A 19,562-nucleotide genomic window follows, 5' to 3' on the forward strand; every position below is an offset into this window, starting at 1 on the left:
CTCATTTCTAGACAAATGTGGCATAATAAAGAGTGTTGCTAAACTTCTGAAGTATTTGGCTTGATCAATCTGTAGATCGATTCCAAAGCCACGTTTACCTTCTTTGTACCAGCACCCAGGATGATCCCTACGACCTTATTCGTGATCAGTACTCTGCCACTGACTGCGTATCTTCTGCTCAACAATGTAAGAATACCATTGTTACAATCAATTACCATCCAAAATCTATAACTATTCATCTAGCTAAGTAAGCGGCAATATATCTCTGAATGAATGCTATATACTTACATCCATCTACACGTACATATATGTTTACAATACCTGTAATATTGAACTATCAATGTAACTCTCTTTAGATAAGTAAAGTTGAACTCAGAAAACTGGTCCACTGAAAGAGGAATGCATAGTGTATTAAGTGGAAAAATCATAATATTAAAAATGAATGATAAAAGAGAAAGAGTAAAGCAATGAATGACAGTTTGGCATAGAAGATGGACTCTTAATAACTAATGTTTTATTTTTGAGCATATATATGTGCTCTATGTAATTATAAAACAAACTAGATATAGAGATATCTCAGAAATGCCAATCTAAATGTAAATTAATTTGGTGTTATAAACTCAAACATCTCAGAACTTCAAAAGGTAACAATCTGTTATCTTATCCTGGTGATTATAGCTGAGACAGAAAAATTAAAGATGAAGTGAAGATGTGTACAGTATTCATATGCTGATGGTATGGTTGATAATTTTACTCTCAGATAATTATGTGATACTTGAATTTTAGCACTTAACGTACTGAAAACTAAAAGATCAACAAACAAACAAACAAACAAAATAAAAAGAAAAAACCACCCAAAACCAAGACATGAATGTAGGATTAAAGATAAAATATAAATATTTCCATTTTAAGTCTTGACTTAGAAGTCAATGCGGAGTCTCATGTTATAGTTTAGCCCTCAGAAGAGACAGGCTCACTCCACGGCTGTGCACACTGAAATGACGACCTGCTGGGGAACAATGACCACCCTTGGTAGCCAGTTGGTCATTGTATTAAATGTACTTGATACAATGTATTTGATTTGATACAAACCCTTAGTACCAAAAGTAAAGTTTCTTAAAGGGCACGGCATTTTTCACTCTGGGTCCAAGCCAGTTTTAAAAGAACTGTGGCAAGAACGATTAGCAAGTCTCCTATGCTGCTGTCCACTTCTCAAGAGCCAGTAAGAGGATCTCCCTCCTCAAAGTCAGGTACTTTGGACATCAATAATAACTGTCCTGACTTGAAACAGATCAAATATTTTAATTTTTTAAAATTCAAATTTAATTAAATTTTAAATTTCTAATTTTATAACAATAAAAACAAGAGTGCTTTATTGATCATTGTGCTAGTTATGTTATAATGGTTATATTATATTATTAATAGTTTATTATATTATTAATAGTTATAATAGGTATGACCCCCGTAGATTCATGTGTTTGAATGCTTAACCCATAGGAAGTGGCACTATTAGGAGATGTGGCCTTGATAGAGTAGGTGTGGCTTTGTTGGAGGAAGTATATCACTTTGGGAGTGGTTGTTGGGGTCTCATATGTTCAAGTTATGCCCAGTATGGCACATAATGTCTCCTTCTGCTGCCTGTAGATCAAGATATAGAACTCTCAGCTCCTTCTCCAGCACAATGTCTGCCTATGTGCCACCATGCTTCCCACCATAATGACAATGAACCTGTAAACCAGCCCCAATTAAATGGTTTCCTTTATAAGAGTTTTTGTGGTCATGGTGTCTCTTCACATCAATAGAACCCCCGAACTAAGACAATCGTTACAGAGGAGGATGGTTGACACCATTGAAGAGTAGAAAATTATACTGGAACTCAAAAAAACTGAGAACACACATTTATTTTTATGAGCTTATTCAAACTGGTAAAATAAAAACAAAAACCTACTAACAAAAATGAGGTGAGGAAGATATTGCATTTATAGGATGGGGACTTTATCAAATGTCAGAGAAGGGACCCTTGATCTTCATCTGCAGAACAGTAAGGAAATACTTTCTCTGGGTTTGTGTATATGGACATATATGCCTATGTCTTGGGCATCCTGAGAGGACAACACAGAAAAGGCTGTACATCATCGAGGAAATGGTTTCAACAGAGACAACAAAATCCTTCATTTGTTTACAGCAAACCTAAGCGGCAGTCATGTGGAACCATGCCAAAGAGAGCACAATGTGTTAGGTAGAGAATCTCAACAACCGTCAACTTCTGTTTCCAATAAACCCATCTAGGGGAATATTAATGGGAAGAAAACCAGTGTAAATTTAAAATGACTCAATAGAAATATCATTTACAACAGGTGAACACTATGTGATGCTTCAGCACCCCCCTGGCGTACCTACCAAGGGAAAAAAAAAAGACGTAAGTGTGTTTATGAGAAATCTATATTAAATAATGATGAACAGCACACTTTTAAGCAGCTATTTTATAAACATTTGTAATAGATATTTGTGGATTAAAGAGCTATGTCTGAAGCCCTTTTCATGATAATAAGAAAAAATGGAAGGGAATATAGAGATAAAAACTACTTCACTCTGTTCATCATTTCCTAAGTAATAGCAAAGGGAAAATTTTTATTCTCTCATATTTTTACATATTTCCATGGAAATTTCTGTGGAGTACAGTATCATTCAGAGTTGGCTCTGCAGGTTGCACCAGCCATCTCTTCGGTGAAGAATGAGGTAGGGATATGGTGGAAGGAGAGCCGAGAACATAAACAAATGAGCAACACAGCTGATCTGAAATAAGAGGGTGAGCCTCCAGAAAGAAACACTTATTAAATGATAACTCTAGGTTTACTGTGGGGGAAACACTGTAATCTTTTTATTTATAAATCTTCTACCTCATCTAAGTATCAAACAGCCCTATGAGGGAGATGTTATTATTGTGTCTATGAAGACAGGAAAACTCAAAAGAGATTAAGGGGAATTAATGTCTTCAACTCTCATAGCTGAAAAATGAATAAAGCAGGATTCTACCACAGAATATCTATTTATAGACTTCAAACTCTTTCCTGACAGGTCATATAGTCTCACCCAATGCATCACACCATTTGGGTTTATTGGCCTATTGTAGAAGGTAGATTTGTAGAAGTGGTTACAACACACTAATGGATCAAATATGTAGTTAGAGATCTAAAAATAGATCTAAAGTCAATGCTATGATAGTTTAATATTCTATGCATGTTAAAAAATTATGATTTATAAAAGATAACTAAAAATACAATGCTCATCTATTCATCATACACACATTTTCATATTTATGTGAAACTCGTACATAGAAAAAAATTTGATGGTCCAAATTTTAATGCAAACTTGAAAGCTATATCCCCAACCAGTTAAATTATGAATATAGTAGTAGAGAGAATTTCAGAATGTAATTCTTTGTAGTCAACAAAACTTATGTGTCTCAAAACCCTTATTGTTGTACATACAAAAAAGGCCTCCATTTTTACTCTCATAGTTCTGTGAAGGAAATGACAAGCTAGATTAGTCCTCTGTAATTTTTATAAAGTTGGACATAATTTGTTTTCTGTAAGAGAACTATAATTACCAAACTATAAGCTTTACATGTTATAGAAGTATAATTTCATGTTGATCTATGTACCACTGTCACTATTATAGCAATGCCCCTGCTAATAATTGCACAATGGCTGGTGAATGCCTTTCTGTGTCACTGTGCACTTTCTGTCAGCATGTACTAATTTTGTGGCATTATCTATCCTTTTCATAGCAACCTTGTGATTCATATTCTTTTCTGCATTTATAGGTCATTTCTTTTTATTGCATTGGCATTTTCCTGCTCTATGGACACACCATGTTTTATCTATTCCTGTGTTTGCAAGGATTCCAATAGCATTAATCACAGATTCAGTTTCTCTACCATTTTTGTGCACATCAGTATATGAGCATTGACATTCTTTTATCTTGGATAAATAGTCAGAAAGCAAGCTTGTGGCAGATGTTGAGCTAAATGTTTTATTAACTGTTTAAGGCAGCACAGTTGCAAGCGTGTCAGATATGTTTGTTGCATAATCACCACGTCTTTGGTGATTCACACAGGCCATGGTCAAAGATTCTTATCTCAGCAGCCAGATTTGCTCATTGTCCCTAGGGTCCACCTTCCTAAAATCCCATTTAGATGAAATCATACAATTAATAGTCTTCTTAAGGACACCTCAGAGATTTATACCATTTTTCATTCATGGACCATGCTTCTCTTTTAAAGAAAATGCTAGTTTTTCAAGGTGGCGGTACCACTCCCATCAGCACTGCATGGTGGTTCTGTATTCTCCATGTGTTTGCGAGCAACCCAAGGGATCCATTTTCAAATTTGGGCAGTTCCTATAGGTATACAGTCATACGGAGTTTTAATTTGTCTTTCTTTAAAGGTAAATAATCTAAAAGAACTTTTACTTACTTTTATATATTTATACATTTTCTATGACAAATCATCTTCTAAAACTTTATCCAAATTATAATTTATCTTCTCTTATTACATTGTCATCTTCCATATACCCAGAGAAAGCCTTCTGCTATGTGTGCATTTTGCTAGTCTAGACCTTTTTTCTGTCACTTGCCTTTGTAAGTCAGCTAACAATATCCATTGACGAATACATGGTTTCTCTATTATTTTGATACCATTAAACTTTAACTTTTTCTGTTTCTATGTCAGCATTTTGCTGTATTTAAGAAATAAAAGATAACCGTGACACCACTAAAATTTTCACGTCTTCCTTCATCTCAGGGTAAACACTGCTAATATTGCATCCCTCTGATGTGAAGTTCAAAGGCTACTCCTTTGATATTTACATTCCTCTGACGATACCTCCAAAGGTTTCTCCTTTGTAGTAAATAAAATAATTTGACAGTTTTTAACATGACCTCCACACAGCAGGCTCTTTGGAACCTATTCCCTATAGTGAGATGTCTTGTTCAGGCTTGGTGTGGAGGTTGGGACAGGAGCTTGGTCCTGCCTCAGCTTGATGTACCATGCTTTATTGATTCTCAGGGGAGGCCTTACCCCATCTAAGTGGAGATGGAGGAGGAGTAAATGGGGGAGTAGGAAGAGGTGGGGGAGGGAGCAGGAGGAGAGGACGGAGGAAAAATTGTGGTTGGCATATAAATTAAATAAAAACTGATGAAAATAAGGAATAACAAATACAAAACAAAATCAAAACAAAATATCTAAATATATGTATATTTTATGAAAAGTTCAGCTCAGCAAAAATTCTTATTTTGTACTTACTAGAAATCCAATTTTGAATATTTCCCCTGTAGCCTGTTTCAAAGACTAAAATTCATCTCCCTAATGCTACACATGGGAAGACTACCAGTTAAACAAACTGAGTTTAGATCCATAAACACATTAACCCATTTAAGGACATATCAAACTCTAATCGTTAAAGCAGGGCATGTCTTTCGTTATCAGTTTTGCAAATGTTTGGATGATATTCCTGGGCATTGTTTCTGTTAATCTGTCAATCATTTCCTGTGTCTTTTGGAGAAAGCCTTGGTAAGTGCAGCATGGGCACTAATGTCTCATGGTGCCAGAGAGCTGACTTGGGTCACAGAGGGACAAGGTTCCAGAGAGCTGACTTGGGTCACAGAGGGACAAGGTTCCAGAGAGCTGACTTGGGTCACAGAGGGACAAGGTGCCAGAGAGCTGACTTGGGTCACAGAGGGACAAGGTGCCAGAGAGCTGACTTGGGCTACAGAGACACTTTAATTGCAGTAGCAACAATTCTATTGGTTTCCACGTGGAAACCAGCTTTCCTGTGAAAATAGCTGTAGCCACAGCCAGGCACCTCTTTTAGGAGTATTTTCGTTGTCCTCCTCCCTGTATTTTAGTTCTGCTTTTGAGACTTTGGTGCCCGTGTATCCCCTCTTTAAACTGTAGTGTTTGCCTCTCCCTTCTCTATGTACAGTACAGATGGACATATTTCATAATTTTCTTTAATTAGAGGATCAAAAATTTCATGTTTCCTGCTATTTATATCGAGAGAACTGTAGGCTTAAAAAGACTTGTATTCATAAAAACTAAAAGAAATAATAATTAAATGGTTAATTCTATGTATTTGGCCTGTGTTTTACACATTACTCTAAAGACTAAAGTCCTGAAATAGAACTATGGGGGGCAATGTTAGAAATACCACTCCTAAGTACGGCAGCGTACAATTATCTAGAATCTGCCTAATACCGTGGTGTGTCCATGTGAGCACACAGGCTGGAGGCAAAGCCAGAGACTAGGACTGGAAAGAGAATGTTGAACTCTACTGCGGTTATTCCAAAACCATCAATTTCTAGTTCAGAGATGCTGGTCTCTCCCATGCACCTGTCTTTCCAGAACCCATCAGTCATGCACATGAGAAACATCAACGTTTTTTCAACATCATTTAAGAACAGTTTTGTCAAATCTCCTCATTTTTGCAACTGGTACAAATGATAGAATGTATAAAGATGCATTGGCGCATACTTTGTTTTCAGAGCAGAAATGGGCTCTTTGTATCCATACCGTGTTCATGGGTCGGTAGTCCTTTCCTTCCTCCATAAGCTTCAACAAAGCCCATAGTTCTTTGATTTTGGAAAACACTGAAAAATGCTTTAAAGTTGATCTGCAACTGGTTTGTTTTATAAAGGCAATATTGTCTGTTGTATAACAATTTACTGAAACAGGAAGAAGCAAAAACTCAGATTTTTATCTAGTTTTATATATGTTACCTTCAATAAGAAAAGCCTTGCTATTAAAGAGCTCAATATGATTTGAGGGGATTCGTTCATAGATTTCTAACAGGATAAAATGCTGGCAAATACAAACCGACAAGGATGGAGTAGAGGATGCCAGGTCGATCTGATGGTGGCTGGATGTTTCGGTCCTGATCAATGGCTTGGATAGGTGGGGTCACCAAAATGGGGTTCAGTTCTTCCTGGAAGAAAATTAAGAGTGTTTAGCTGTGCTGCACACCCACACTTCAGGGAACGCTGACATCAGGATGCTTACTCGAATTTGCACAGTTAGATATGCACTAAGAACCAAGTGGGCACGGGAACTCATTCGCCTGGACGCACTAGTTAATTCTAAGTCTGAAGGGGAAATGAGCCTCTCTTAAATTCAAAATGAAAACATGTAGTAGGTATGTTCACAGAACTTTAAGGGATTCTCCCAGGAGGAAGTCTGGAAGAAAATCTACATTGTTAAACTGCTTAGAAGACTTCAGCGAAATGTAAAGACATCAAACAGTTTCTTATGTGAGTTCTCTATGTTTTAGAAAAGATTTGAGACTCTACATTCTTTTGTTTTTAAATAATTTATTTTATCTGGATAATTACAGTGAACTTGAAAAAAACTCAAAATATATTTTAATTAAAAAGAAATCAAAGCCACACCATTCAGGTTTTATGTAATTAAAATAAAGTCCACACTACAGTTATGTTTATTTAATACAGAGTGGCATGAAAAGACTCTGTTTAGGATGACATGGGAGTCGTTTAAGTCAGGGTTTCTCAGTTTGATGTTCAGCAGTATCCACTGAGCCATCAAGATTGCCATACTGGTGTGGTAGAGGTGAGTAGGTAAATTAATCAGAACTAGGCATAAAGGTTTCTCTTTCCAAAACCCAAGTGGTAGGTCACAACTCTCTGTAATTCAACATGCAGGGCTTCTAACACCCTCTTCTAGACTCTACAGGCACTGCAAAACATGGTGTAGCTATATACATCCAGGCAAACACTCAAATTATACATAAATATTAAAATAAATCAATTTTGAAAAGAGGGACGGAACACTTATATTTTGAAAGGGATCAAGCTATAAGTTTAGACTCTTGTAGTCAGAGGACTGGGTTGCAGCCTTTTAGCTCTGCCATTACCGTAGAAGATGTGCAGGAGGACGTGGCTCAGTTAAATGAGGAAACAGTAACATGTATGCCAAAGGGAACAATGAAAATCTTACTCAGCAGATCAGCTTGGGAAACACTATTCTAGATAAAGTTTTGCCCAGATAATATTTCCCGGAGGTCTTCTCAGGGAATTTATTATGCTGCTTTCCATCAGTGGTTAAAATAGGAAGGTATGTATGTTTTCATATTTTTAGTTTTACATACATTAAGTAAACTTCCTTTAATATCTCCTTGAAATAACAATCTTAGAACATTGTTTAAACATTAAGGGTTTACAGCTCTCAGCCAAAATATATAAGCGGCGAGTCTAAGGGGAAATAAGTATTTCCTCAGTGTCTGAGGAAATGCTTTTCTGTGATTGATTCTGAAATGAAGAACACTGACCTCTGCTATGTACTCTTAGGCAAATCTAGAAGTTTAAACTCTCAGTGGACATTGCATGGCGTTTGGTTTTATTTAAAATGGGCCATTATATTAAATAAACACAAGCAATATTGTTTTATTAAAATCATAGGGATGAATTTCCTCATTATGTAAATCCCAGCATCTAAGACCTGGCGTTTTCTGTGGTAACAAAACACTTGGTTCTATGTCTGGGAGAAATATGACTTAGTTTTGAGTACAGACCACTGCTTTGTCCTTGTGAAAGAGACAGTTGTAAATCTCTCGGAGGAGTGATGCCCCTGAACACTGACACCTGCAAGGCATCAAGGCTGGCTTCATAAGTCTTCTCTCGGTGTTTCTTGGCATGTTCCCCCAGGGTCTTTGAAAACACCCATTGGAGTTTTCAATTTTTCCTTGGAAGTTCGACGTGATAGGTTCGTCCTTCGTTCACTGCACTGGTGTAGCACTGGTGTTGCAATTATTTCCTCTGCAGAGCACTGCATCTTCCCTACTCTACTGGTCTTTTTAGAAGAGTTAGTAGGATTATATTAACACAGAAGCCCCTGAGAAAGAAGCCTCATTTGGGTTTTTTACAGTCCTGACCCCTTGGGGAGACTCTGGGTAACCCACATTCTGAAGGAGCACTCCAGGTGATATGTATGCTCAATGAGGATATATGTAAACTATCTTCGAACTTCTTGGCTATTCTGAGCAACTTTCTCTACCAGGGTAACTGCAGCCATCCCCCAGGCTCATTTCTCTGCATTCGCAACAAAGAGCTCCTGAAAAGTGTTGGCAAGCAGGGAGCAAGGCAAGGTGTGCGTTATTTTTGCAAACAGGGCTTCCTATTGCATCCGAAGTTACCTTAGCTTGGGCAGGTTTTACTGTGTGGTTCCATTGAGTGTGGCCCAAACTGTGGCCTCAGCTCAAATATTCCAAAACACATACATTTGAATGTATGGGAATTAATTCCACTTTCAGAAATACACTGTCAAGTTTATCTCAAGAAATTTTTCTTGACAGCAAAATATTAAATGTAAGTAGGTGTTTAAGTCATTCACAAACTCCAAGATTTAACTGAATATACACATATTATGGGATTTAGGTAACTGGTGAAGGAACAATAGTTAATGTAGCGATTGAATGTGGGAGCAAAGTGGAACTTTAAATAGAAAAGGCTTGGAACTCTTACAGTGACACAAAAGAACAAGGAAGTTAATTTAAAAATAACTTTGAAAAGAAACCTCACATGGCCAGCATCATTTATTTGTAAAAGCGTCTGAGATGGGTTGAGTAATCTGCACCCACTTGCTGGGATTAAATGCAAAGCAGGGTCAAGGACAGTTACTGACTCTCTACTTCTATCTGGTCCTGCCACTTTAATTTTAACTTTCGTTGTTAGGAGAACTGCTGGCAGTTTGAACAGCAAGTGGGATACTGTGAACCAGAGGAGGACCCTGAAGCCTGTGCTTCCCTATGCCTGAGTGCCTGAGACTTTCTGCAGACGTGGGGACGAGACTTCCTGACCTTGGTTGGTACCTGGCTGCATCTCTCATGCCCTTTCTCATTCCCAGGATCATTAGTTCTCTGTCTTAATTCCTTTTTATTAAAGTGTAAATGCTTCCACTTTCTTTTTTACATTTACTGTTTCTTTAGTTTTCTTCCCACGAAGCAGGTCTCAAGTCAAACTTCTTCCTCAGAGAAACATCCTGTGACCAGGCTAAGTCGACTGCCTCCCTCCTGGGACTGCTTCAGAAACATATGAGTAGTCTTCAGCCGTGACATACAGCCAAATGGGGAGATAAAACCTACTGACAAGATCACAGATTGACTACTTAAAGAAGGGAATTTTGTACACGTATATGTGTGTGCAGGGGTGCTTTGTCAAGCAAATAGATGGACTTTTGATAGACATAATTAAACTAAGACATTTTCCAAAGTATAAAATATGATGGAAGAAATCATTTTTTTGAGAGATAGGATGTCACACTTGTAGAAAGCATGCATTTTTAAACAGAATTCTTCCCAGTTGGCTTCACATAGGACTATTTCCATCTTTCCACATAATAAAAGGGTGATTAGTGATTACCTGTACACACAGATTTCTACATGAGGCCTCATCCCATGTACATCCCATATACATCCCATGCACACATTGACACATCAGCCATATCTTTTCAGCATTGAGACACAGCCATAAGAAGTGATTCTTATTCTCTCAGTTACTGTTCTCCTTTTGGGGACATTCTCTGGTTTTTATCCAATATTCCAGATCCATGTATACCAACTGGGAGAGCTGGAGATGCGGTTGCTTAGCTACCACAGATTCTGCCTGGCCATGGGGAGGCAGAAAGTCGAAGAGTGAATTAGATTGATGTCTTGTTCCGGTTTGGAAACGGAATTTGTTTTGCTTGCTGAGACAGAAGAATCTGGTCAGTTAAGGAAGGGAAGACACTGCCATCAAAAGACTTCACGAAGAAAATCAAGAATTAGGGAAAGCCCGGGGGAATGCTTCAGAGATCAACTCAAGGAAAATAAGTGCTCCTGAGTGAACGTAAATACAAATCATTAGTGAGCAGGATAGCATCGGCCATGATAGTGGTTGAAGGGCAGCATCTGAGGAGTGTGAGAACAAACCCTGAGTGTGCTTGCTCACTCATGCTCTCTCTATTCCCTCCCTCTTAGTCTTCTCTCTCCCTCTCTTATTTGCTCTCTTTCCAGTCTGTGCATATAAAGTGATCATCAGTTACATCCTTCACTTGAACTTTGAGACAATCGTCTCGGCACATTGTGAATTTTTTTAATGAGGTGAAATCATATAATGGAGAAAAATAAGCTTAGAATCACTAATATGAGAAAATACCATCCAGGTGGAAATTATTTTGAGTAATGAAAACTATATCAAAACAAAAAACCTTGTCTAGAAAAATATTAATAAGCATTGATACTAATACCTTTCAATACTGATTCTGACATAACATAAAATCCCCTTTCATTTTCTATTAATATTTTTTTACGTTTTCCAATATGAGAGCATTTAACATCCATCATTTTGCCACTTGCCTTTTAAAACTGTTTTAGTCACTGTAAATCTTACAAAGTGTTTGCATTTTATACGAAAAATCCCAGACCCTCTGCTTTTGCGAGACAGTGACCCAGTATACTCAGCTGTGATGCTCACTATGGTGGAATGACACAGGAGAGCCAAGGGTTTGTTTATTAAAAAAAATAAAAAACAAGTTTGCATGGAATTCAACAGACCTGCTCTAAACAGACTGAAGACTTGGAAAGAAAATGACCTCTGACACCAGTTCCCATGGCAATGAGATGAAGTCCTTGTAGTTTAACCCACAAGTTCCTGTCAGGATTGTGTTAGTCTAGACCAAGTAGATGTGGGGTAAGCATCTTGGCTGTGTTGGAGAGATGAGAAAGAACACTACAAGCAGGATAGGATAGGAGGGTCAGTCACTGAGAGGGCACAAAAGTGTCCCTGGTTCAGCATTTCCAAATGTTCCAGGCAGAGTGGTACCCAAGGTCAGCAGAGCATTGAGAAGGTAAGGATCATCAAATTTTTATTTTAATTTTTGTGATACTTTATATTAATATAATGAACCATTAAATCCTAGGTAGAATAGACCAAGATGCAGCTAGGAGTTCTTTTTTTTTATTACGGTGTAATCATACCATTAGACACTATTTATTTATTGACATAGATGGACTCTGTGGCCTTGTATATGCAGGTTGAATATACTCTTACTCTACCACTGTTAAGAATTTATTTTTAACAGGGTCTATTTAAGGTGCCCAGCCTAGACTTGAACCCAATGTGTAGTCTAGGCGGGACTGTAGACAAGACTGTGCACAGAAGAGAAAGGTGGTTATTAGGACCCTAGATCCAATTCACTCATTGAATGAGTTTACACACTCATCACCTGGGTCGTGCTGAGATGTAAGATGATTTCCCCATACATCAAGGCTTCTTACCAATAGTACCTCATTATATTAAGAAATTCTTCATGCCATTAATTATCTACTCCTATGTATGAATATAACTCTGAGATGACATACAAAGATATAATAATTTTATGCAGGAATTGAAGAAATCTTTAGTTGAAAATATTTCTTGATTGAGAGAATTAAAAAAATACTGGGGAGGAAATGTTCATTTTTAATGAGTATTTCTTTATGTATCTTACATATTTGACATGTCCATCTCTTGTCTGCTCAGATCCAATACAGCAGCTAATGTTTCTATGCTTCTAAGAAGCCTTAAGACTCACATTCATTCTGAGCATCAGTAATTTCCCCTGCAGCAGCAATGCTGCTGTGTTCTATCAACACTATAATCATGAAAAAGTGAGCAACTGGAAATTTAATTTGGAGAACACGAAAGGAGTGGAGTCAATTAGCCTGGGTTGTTTGTAGGCAGCATATGCTCAGCTTTCCGCGGGGATGAACAAATGAGGACAAATGAGACCCCGAAAGCAACCATGCAAGGACTTGTTTTAAGGCCCAGGAGTATTACAGAGCATGTGTTCTCTACTGAGGCAAGCAAACATGCATTTTGTTAGATTGGCGCGTGGTCAGCCGCCTCCAAACAACTTGGTAAAGGACAGTGACTGGAATGTAATGACTCTGTGTGGCGGGGTAACGACACGCTAAGACTCAAAACGATGCTGTAGGTGCTGCATGTTCAAAACAAAATGATCAAGACGAAACTTCAGTTATTAAACTGCTCTCCCTATATTGGACAAGCTTTACAGAAATGGCCTCAACCGAAGAACTGCAGAAACCAAAAAGGAATGCGTTATGAAAGGACGTGCCTCCTTTGATATTTGGGTGAAATTCAGTCTTGTGTGTGGTCCACGCAAGAGTGTGGGGTTGGGGCTGAAATTCTTTTGGGGATAGTTTGATAACTGTGATTAAGGGCCGTAAAGATTTTCTCATTGACATGTCATTTTTCCTTCACAAAAGCAGATGCTGCACTTTTCCTATTTTTATTTCCGCTGAACTCTGATAGCATCTATAGATGTGGGATTTCTCTTAAGGGTAGCATTCTACAGTAAACTACTTCTCAATAACCCGAAGAACCACTTCATTTTACCAGAAAGGGTCCACAGACTCTGCAGATATTTTTAAACATCACTCTTGGGTCATTTGTATTATCCAGAATAAACACACAAATAAAATGATTTTGATTATGCCGATATCTTAAAAATATGCGATCCAAAATGAATTACTGGGCTTTGCAAGTTTTCATTTTATTCTTGAATACTTAATTTGTTCTATGAGGAACTTTTTTAAAAAATCCACCTATAACAGTCATGGCAGCTATTGGATGTATGATCCTGAGGGGATTATTTCATTGAAGGAAGGAGTTTATCCCAAACATGGTCACCATTACCACATTGGCCAAGACTGAGTAGACAGTAAGATTCTGTAGAACATACTGGGTACATTTACTTTTAGTACTTTTATTTTTACTCATTATTATTAGTGGGGTGTTTGTGTGTGTGTGTGTGTGTGTGTGTGTGTGTGTGTGTGACTGCATGCTTATGGAGGTCAGGGAATAATTTTCAGGAAATTATTCTCTCCTTATACCTTTGGTTTTGGGGCTCTAACTTAGATTGTCTGCCTCGTGGGAAAGAGATATTATCTTCTGAGCCATTTAGCTCACCCATGTTTTAAATTATGACAATTATCATCCCTAATATCTCAAAGCAAACAAATCCTGAAGTGTGTGGTGGCCTATTTTCCAAGAAGCCCTAAAGAGTGTGAGGATGAAATTATAAAGGATTATCTCCCGACATTTCTTCCAAGTACCTTGGATTTGTTTGTCCGTCCCCTTATATTTTTATTTTTATTTATTTATTTATTTTGGTTTTTCGAGACAGGGTTTCTCTGTGGTTTGGGAGCCTGTCCTGGAACTAGCTCTTGTAGACCAGGCTGGTCTCGAACTCACAGAGATCCGCCTGCCTCTGCCTCCCAAGTGCTGGGATTAAAGGCATGCGCCACCACTGCCCGTCCCGTCCCTTTATTTTAAAGGTGTTTATGAACCAAAGCAAATAATACTAACTAGATTGCACACATGAGCTCTAGCTCATGAGGTGAAAAACAGGAGCCGATTACAGTCTGTTTTGATTAAAAACTTTCACATGGTTTGAAATGTTTCCTTGAGGTTGAGGAGATGGCTACATCCCAGGCAAATACATCTAGACTACCCTGAAGGCAAAGGAGGATAGGGATAGCTGCTTTTCTGTAATACTGCCCACCGGAGCTCCTGCTCATCATCCTTAGATGCAGGCTGCACCATTCTCATTTCGACAGGAGAAAGAAACAGGCTATCACAGCTCCTACCCAGTGGCAAAGATAGGAACCACCCTTAAAATTACGGCATTTAAGAGACCAGAGGCACCAGAGACACACCCATCAACATGCATTCTATTTATAGTTCACAAAAGATTTGATTTGGTACCCTGTTATTTGATTAATTATGCAGCTGTCAAATTACCAAGGACTCTCACTGTTTCAACAATACAGAGAAAAATATTCCCAGCTCCCTTGTTCATAAGCAGCTATTTGGGGACTAAGGTAATATTCTGGAGGTCAATACTGACGTTAAAGTTATTGCTATTTGTACTAGTAATTTGATGAAAATGGGTGACTGTGGAAGCAAGCAATATTGGGAGAGAGGTAAATCTTGTTATTTTAGTGGTCATCCCAAACGATGCTACCAGAGGAAAAACAGAAAGATCTATGGGACATGTAATCTAAATTCAAATCATTTGATAATGATGAAAGAGAGTAAGAGGAGACAGCTTTCAAAGACAGAAAGATAATATTTTTGGATATGTAGCAAAATGAATTAATGATACCAGGTGATGGGAGATGTCTTGGCTTCTGACATGTTTTTCAGAATAAACTAAAAAAATAAAAAGTAAAAAACACCACAAAACCACTGCATAATATTTTCAAATGTTATAAAACAGTACCATTCTGACAATATTATCTAATTGAAGTGTAAAGACTAATAAGAGAAAGTGAGATAGGACGGGGGTGTGTGGTTCAGCTGTGTTTGCCTAGCATGTAGGAAGCCTTGGGTTCAGCTGTCAGTGACATACAACACAGAGCAGTGGCATTTGCTTATCACCCAAAACTTGAGGCTTGGAGGCAGGCAGATTAGGAGTTCCAGGTTATCCTGAGCTACATTTTACTTTGCTTCAAAAAGGAAACAAAATGAGACCTACATGATGTTGCTAATGTTTGTGAAATTAAATAGATGCATTACATTTATAGTTCAAAAACTTGAATGGTAAATACACAGTTTTAAAAATTTAAGTTTTATATATGAGTGTGTGTGTGTGTGTGTGTGTAGGTGTGGGTCCCAGCAAAAGCCAGAGGAGGGTGTTGGATCCTTTGGACTTACAGGTTTAGAGGATTGTGAGAAGTCAGATGTGGGTGCTGGGAACCAAGCTCCACGTCTTTCAATAACAAGCACTTCTAACCATAGGACTACTTCTTCAGTTCTGTAAACATGCAATCTTGAGAATTTTTTCTTTTTGTTTATCGAGACAGAATTTGTGTAGCCTTGGTTGTACTGGAACTTGCTGTACTGGAACTTGGTTGTACTGTAGACTAGGCTGGCCTCGAACTCTTTGAGATCTACCTGCCTTGGACTCCCCAGTGCTGAAATTAAAGGCACAAACCACCACTGCCTGACTGCTATCTTCAGAATTTAATCTCGTTTAAATTGCTACAAAATATCGTTAAACAGAACAGAAACTGAAACATGACAGAGAAGGCCTCAGTTTCCCTGGAATTAGAAGCAGTTGTGAACTACCACTGGTGAGAAGAACCCAACCCAGGTTCCCCCTGCAAAGCTGTAAGGGTTCTTGGTTTTTTGGCCACCTTCAGCCCCAAGAATTAACTTTAAATCCACATCACACAAAAAAAAAAATCCACATCACACCTGATATAAACGTGAAGACCGTAGAGCAACCACTAATGATGGACAAATGGTGATCTTCATATTATATTGAAAAATAAAGTGAGTTTACCATAAAAAAATATAGAAGGCAAGCAACAGTCCTAAAAAGTTCTAGTGGCACAATTGCTGAACTCAACAGGCAACACGTGAGACAACCAATTATATTTGAATTTAATATTCACAAAAATGTTGTTTAATATATGTTGCATGCAAGAATTAGTGTCACTTACACTGATGAAGAGGAGAAAACATTGCTGCTTACTTAGAAATTAAACTTAGCTGGGAATGTCACATTCTTTCAGGCTGACAGAAGAGGTTTCAAAATAGTAATATAGAACTATTTCCTTTTTAGTGTTAAGGAAATTTAAAAAAGAAAAAAAAAGTTTCTATGGGGGCCCATGAAGCCAGTGAAGTTGCAAGCAAAATATTAGGTATCTTAAACGCATGGAATTTTGTCTAATGAACTGGAAACGATCCAAGTGTTATTTCTGTTACCATGATAAAGTACCTCGACAGAATATGACTTAGGGGACAGAGGGCTTATTTTAGATCACAGTCCCTTTACAGTTTATCCTAACAGGCAAGTCAAAACGGCAGGGACTTAAAACAGTTTGTCACATCCAAACCACAGCCAGAAGCCTTGGAAAAGGAATACATGCAATGTTTCCACTCATCTCACAATCTCTTTGACACAGTCCCAAACTGAAACCTAGGGAATGGCTCCCCCCATGGTGGGTTACATCTTCCTACATCAATGAACATAGGGCTACCCCCCCACAGACATGTCCAGAAGCCAGCTGATTTAGGCAAGCCCACGTAGACACTCTCCTTCCATTAGGATAACCATCAAAACAATGCGGTGGGGAACTTTGAGCTCAGTACCTTCGACAGCAGTAAAGTCTGTTCTGAAGGCATCACAAGGATGCCTGTTTAAGTATAAAGTCCTGGGCTGAGCAGAAGCAGTGAGCTCAGCGGGAGACTATTCAAATGCTCAGGCTAGACTTGAGAGGTACAGAGTTGAGATGATTTGTCCCACCCAGATTTAAAGTTGAGACCCACAGGTTTAAAACGATTTCATCTGCATGTCCAGCCTGTGTAACCTTACAGCATGTGTGTTTGGTTTAAGAGCAAATTAATGTCCACATCTGTATCTTTGTCATGTTACTCTTTCTGCTCACTATGCTCCAAGATGTCTGCTAATGCTGTTTTCTTGGGCTCCAGGTAGCTCTCGTCTGAGACCTATGCATCATACAGCATCCTTAGTTTTCTCTAAGGACTTGCTATATTCCCTAGGATAAAGATGTTTTTATATATCATTGTGAACTTGCTTGTAACAGCTCCTGTTTACATATGTACTGTTATCACTTCCCAGCTGATGGATATTAGAAGTCAAAATCAACACAATCAGTACCTCCTAAAAAATATAAAAATATGAACACTAATCTGTTTTTTTTTGTTTTGTTTTGTTTTGTTTTTGGTTTTTTGAGACAGAGTTTCTCTGTGGTTTTGGAGCCTGTCCTGGAACTAGCTCTTGTAGACCAGGCTGGTCTCGAACTCACAGAGATCCGCCTGCCTCTGCTTCCCAAGTGCTGGGATTAAAGGCGTGCGCCACCACCCCCCGGCTTATGAACACTAATCTGTATAAAAATAGACAACACTTATTACAGCAGGATGGAGCGCACTTCCTGAGGCATAATCATTTAACAGTATGGTCTACTGGAAAGAAGATTCCATACTTATACAAGAAAATTAAACATCTTAATATTTAAATGATGACAGCTAGGTCTTGGCTCTTCTGTATGTCTAGAAATGAGCTCGAGCTGGATTATACTCACTCTCTTTATAATCTGAATGATTTGTCCAGTCTCACACACTATCTCATTATTCCTGCTATCTTCTACTTTCTGGTCTCCTGTGCTTTCTCTCGTCTCTCCTGCTTCCCTCTATCTATTGCTATCTCCGTTACTCTCTTCTGCTTTCCTGCATCCCTAGCCCTGGCCGTGTTCAGCCTGCCTTCTTTTCTCTCTGCTCTGGACTTTTCCAGATTCTCTGGTTATTTTCTGTCTCTGACTCACCATAAAAACTTACCCCTAATGGAGCAGACATGTCTACAATTCCTTTACTACTTCCCAACCTGAATAGAGTGTCAAGGGTCTAAATGTAGGTTAAATAACTATTTAGAAGTATTTCTCATCTCTCCCAATAAAACACAGTATTAAAGGTTGTCTAGTAGGCTAATAGCTAAACTGATTCCTAAGACATCTTCCTAAGATATGGCTCTAATTGGGGAGGAGCTTTGCAGTGGAAAACAGTGCCATTTTAGGTAGGAAAAAAAAAACTTATTTTGTATTAGCATTCAATTAACTTGCCACGGGGGTACCAGAGACAGCAGCACACAGTCCTGAGAGCTGAGTCTGGATATCTCCATTTCTTCAGGGGAAGGGACACTGAAGGCCTCTCACATCTCAATCACTTTCTCAATTAGCAGCCGTTTCTCTTAATTGTTCCTGTCCTTCTTAGAGCAGCCTCAGATATATAAAAATTAATTACCTGGAACTCACGATTTTATGATTTTAACCTTTTTATGCTTCAGTTGTTTACAGTGACATTTATTTAAATTGTTTTGCAGTTGACTGCTTGTAGCTGACACGTGATTGATCAAAGCGGGGGGTGGGGGGAGAAGGAAAGTTAGCTTTTTATGGTACTTTGAGAGTTTCCTAGAAATCCTTGGCTCATCAAAAGTTGTTTTGACAAGGCTGAAGGACAAGTCCTATTAAAATGGTATTAAGGCAGGATCTCCCCTGTGCTGAAGCCATTACATTGCAAATTACACACAAGATGAAAACCTGTTTCAACTTCCCATTTCCCTTCTCTTTCAATTATGATAAGGAACTTCCTAGATTAAAGACTGCTAATTCACAGCAAGGAAACCAAGGTCACAGGCAAAGCCACTTTCTCACCTCTGCTCTGTGAAGTCTGTTTGCTACTCCCAGGGTCCTCAGCAAACCCTGATATTTGACAACCGTCTCCACTCTTCACCTTTGATAGCTAATCTTTTATTATTGTTTTTTGAATGAGGGACCTAAGAAAAAATCTTTTATTCATCCTGCTGTTTTGCTCTTTTGTTCATAATCCTCTCTCTATGCCTTACATTGTTATATGTCACCTTGATCTGATGAGGTTTTGTTCTTTGTTTGTTTCTGTTGTCTGGTCCTCAGCCCCATAGATGCTCTTTT

The 19,562-nt window shown here is 38.3% G+C and overlaps 1 protein-coding gene across 1 annotated transcript in view; it reads right to left on the bottom strand.

Moving 5' to 3' along the window:
- Positions 1-19,562, bottom strand: part of Pcdh15 (protocadherin related 15) — a 600,282-nt gene that overhangs the window by 251,721 nt on the left and 328,999 nt on the right. The window contains exon 9 of the mRNA XM_041655402.1: positions 6,875-6,983. Coding sequence (XP_041511336.1) covers positions 6,875-6,983 — 109 coding nt within the window. The remainder of the gene's footprint in view (positions 1-6,874; positions 6,984-19,562) is intronic.

Source organism: Microtus oregoni, unplaced genomic scaffold (assembly GCF_018167655.1).
Source record: "Microtus oregoni isolate MIOR12 unplaced genomic scaffold, Mior012 000007F_ref0000211, whole genome shotgun sequence".
NCBI classification, from domain to species: domain Eukaryota; kingdom Metazoa; phylum Chordata; class Mammalia; order Rodentia; family Cricetidae; genus Microtus; species Microtus oregoni.